General features: G+C 43.2%; 1 protein-coding gene across 1 annotated transcript; it reads left to right on the plus strand.

The window, feature by feature from the left end:
• Window positions 1-296: 296 nt before the first annotated feature.
• On the plus strand, window positions 297-485 carry LOC103730581 (small nuclear ribonucleoprotein E-like). Its single transcript, XM_017797090.1, has one exon. The coding sequence runs from the start codon at window positions 297-299 to the stop codon at window positions 483-485; it is 189 nt and encodes a 62-aa protein (XP_017652579.1).
• The last annotated feature ends 2,715 nt before the right edge of the window (window positions 486-3,200 follow it).

Consider the following 3,200-nt stretch of genomic DNA (forward strand, 5'->3'; position numbering starts at 1 on the left):
TAATGAACTGGTGTACCTCAAACGTGAAAGTTACCCAGGTGAGTTGCCTATTGACACCTACAGTGTCTTCACTGCATTGTTCCTGAAGTCAGACAGCAGTCAGTGGTCAGAATGTCACAAGATTCCTGCCTACAACAGGATCTCAAAACCAACAACAAACAGCAAGTAGACAGGCTAGCAGAAAAACTGAGGGCAAGATAGAAGCTTGAAAAACCAGTTACTAGGTGTCTATTCCTGTGGTCTTTGTGACTCCCACAGTGGCGTACTGTGGCCAGGGCCAGAAGGTGCAGACAGTGATGGTGCAGCCCGTCAACCTCATCTTCAGATACTTGCAAAATAGATCTCAAATTCAGGTGTGGCTGGATGAGCAAGTGAATATGTGGCTAGAGGGCTGTATTACTGGTTTTGATGAGTACATGGACCTCATATCAGATGATGGAGAAGAGATTCATTCTAAAACAAAGTCAGGAAAACAACTGGATTAGATCATGCTAAAAGGAGATGATATTACTCTGCTACAAAGTGTGTCCAACTAGAAATGATTGAGGAAGTGAGAAGTTGAGAAGGCAGTACAGTTTGTTCTTTTTTTCAAAAAATATTATTATTCTTATTTTATGTGTATATGTGTATTGCTTGAATGTATGTAGGTGCACCCATGTGTGCAATGTCCTCAGAGGACAGAAGAGTCGGATCCCCTGGAACTGGAGTTACCATGTGGGTCCTGGGATTTGAACCTGGGTCTTCTATAAAAACAGTCAGTATTCTTAACCACTGAACTAGCCTCCAGCCGCGCCCCCCGCCGCCCCAGTTTGTTCTTTTTTTAAAGGTGACTTCTAGGAGCATAGTCTGCATTTATTCATACTGTTTTTTGATTTTTTTTTTTTTTGGCCTTTTTGAGACAGGCTCTCCCTGTAGCCCCAGCTAGCCTGGAACTCGCTAAGTAGATCAGGCTCAAACTCACAGAGATCCACCTGCCTCTGCCCCTGGAGTGCTGGGATTAAAAGTGTGCATCGCCATGTCCAGCTTTATTCATATTGATTTTGATGACCCTTATGTTATTATGTGACAATAAATGCTGTGAGATTGCTTTTGTTAAAAAAAAAAAAAAAAAAAAAAAAGAGGCAGAAGCAGAGGCAGGCAGATGTCTGAGAGTTCAAGGCCAGCCTGGTCTACATAGTGAGTTCCAGGCTAGCTGGAGCTACAGGGAGACCCTGTCTCAAAAAGACAAAAAAAACAAAACAAAACAAAATAAAAAACCAAAAAACAGCTGAATGTGGTGGTACAGGCCTTTAATCCCAGCCCTTGGGAGGCAGAGGCAGGCGAATGTCTGTGAGTTTGAGGCCAGCCTGATCTACATAGTGAGTTCCAGGCCAGCTGGGGCTACAGGGAGACCCTGTCTCAAAAAGACAAAAAAACAAAACAAAACAAAACAAAATAAAAAACCAAAAAACAGCTGAGTGTGGTGGTACACACCTTTAATCCCTGCCCTTGGGAGGCAGAGGCAGGCGAATGTCTATGAGTTAGAGGCCAGCCTGATCTACATAGTGAGTTCCAGGCCAGCTGGTGCTACAGGGAGACCCTGTCTCAAAAAGACTAAAGAAAACAAAACAAGCAAAACACCAATCAGTTACTAGAAATCAAGGCAGAAGATCCAGGTCCTTGGCTGACTCACCTAGACAAACACACGAATCCTTCAGCAGAACATTTGTCATCTTATCATACGCTTCTCACTTCAAGAAGAGAATGATGGAGCACTTCAGAGAGGGCTCATTGTGTAAAGGGGCTTGCTAAAAGCTTACGACCTGAGTTCGATCCCAGGGACCCACATGGTGGAAGGAGAGAACCAACTCCAGCAAGTTGTTCTTTGACCTCCACACACATGCTGTGGCATGTGTGTGTCCCTCCCCACCAAATGAATAATAAAGCATTTTAAGTAAATGAAAATGAAAGAAATAGTAAAAGGGCTTGGAATACACCTCAGTGACAAAGTACTTGCCTAGTTGCATGTGACCCTGGGTTTACTCTCCCAAAAGAAGATGATTATGTCTTATTTTATCATTAAAGTGCCTCAGGTGGCAAAGGTGTGCCGAATACTATTCAAGATCACACCACGGATACTTATTTCTGTAAATGTTCTAAGTCATTATTATAGTCATTATAAATCATTTATTTTTATTTTATGTGTGTGAGTGTGTTGCCTGCATGTATTTAAGTGCACCTGTGTTGTACAATGCTTGAGGAGGCCAGAAAAGGGTGTCTGATCTCCAGGAACTGGAATTAGGTGGTTGTTATCTGCCATATGGGTGCTGGGAACCCAATCTGGGTTCTCTGTAAGAATAGCCAGTGCTCTTAGCCACTGAGCCATCTCTCCAGCCTGGTAAATAGGTTTATAGCTGAGAATTTAACACATTTTTACTGTAAGTGCTGAGATCTCCAGGCCTCAGTGTTAGAATATTTAACTAGCATAACATCACCCAGTGGTGAGGAGGCACAGTGGACCAACAGACTGGATCAGAAAGAACCTAAGTGACTCTTGGTGTCGGACATCTCTCTGCCATCATCAAAGTAACATAGAGCCTGCTGTAGTCAAAGCCACAGGACGGCATTTCTCAAAGACGGTCCAATGAGCCCTGTTTGCAAACCAGCACAGACACTGTATTGCAGTACCTTGGAATCAGACCACTTCAATGAGCTTCTCAGGTGAGTCTGGTGCAAGACAGAGTTCGAGGACAGAGTGACTTGGCAAAACTGCAGGTTGGCTCTACAAAGCCACAGAAGGCAACTAAAAATGTCTAACCATTGCAGCTTTCAGGTCACAGCTTTGAGTCTCCAAGTCTCTTCCCCCGTTGACTGGGGTGCTGGGACTGTGTGTAACTTCTACAGCCAGGGCTTCTGCTTTCCTTCAAGTCAGGATGCTTTTACTACTTGTATTGAATGTATTAGGAATTTATTAGGAATTTAGAAATCAGAAATTAAAGATGAATATTAACTCTGTAAACTCTGAAACCAAACTGAACATTGCTGTGACACTGTGTGAAGTAGATAAGTAGATAAGAAGCTAAGTTGTAACCCAGCAACCAAACAGAACCTATGTGAGTTGAGTGTCTGTGTGTTGGTGATAAGTGACCACAGGGTGTGAGCCATATCTCAAGAAAACACTGAAGTTACTGACGTAAGTCAGAAGGACCCCAGCCAAAAAA

The sequence above is a fragment of the Nannospalax galili genome, unplaced genomic scaffold (assembly GCF_000622305.1).
Source record: "Nannospalax galili isolate Female #2095 unplaced genomic scaffold, S.galili_v1.0 scaffold252, whole genome shotgun sequence".
In the NCBI taxonomy this organism is placed as follows: domain Eukaryota; kingdom Metazoa; phylum Chordata; class Mammalia; order Rodentia; family Spalacidae; genus Nannospalax; species Nannospalax galili.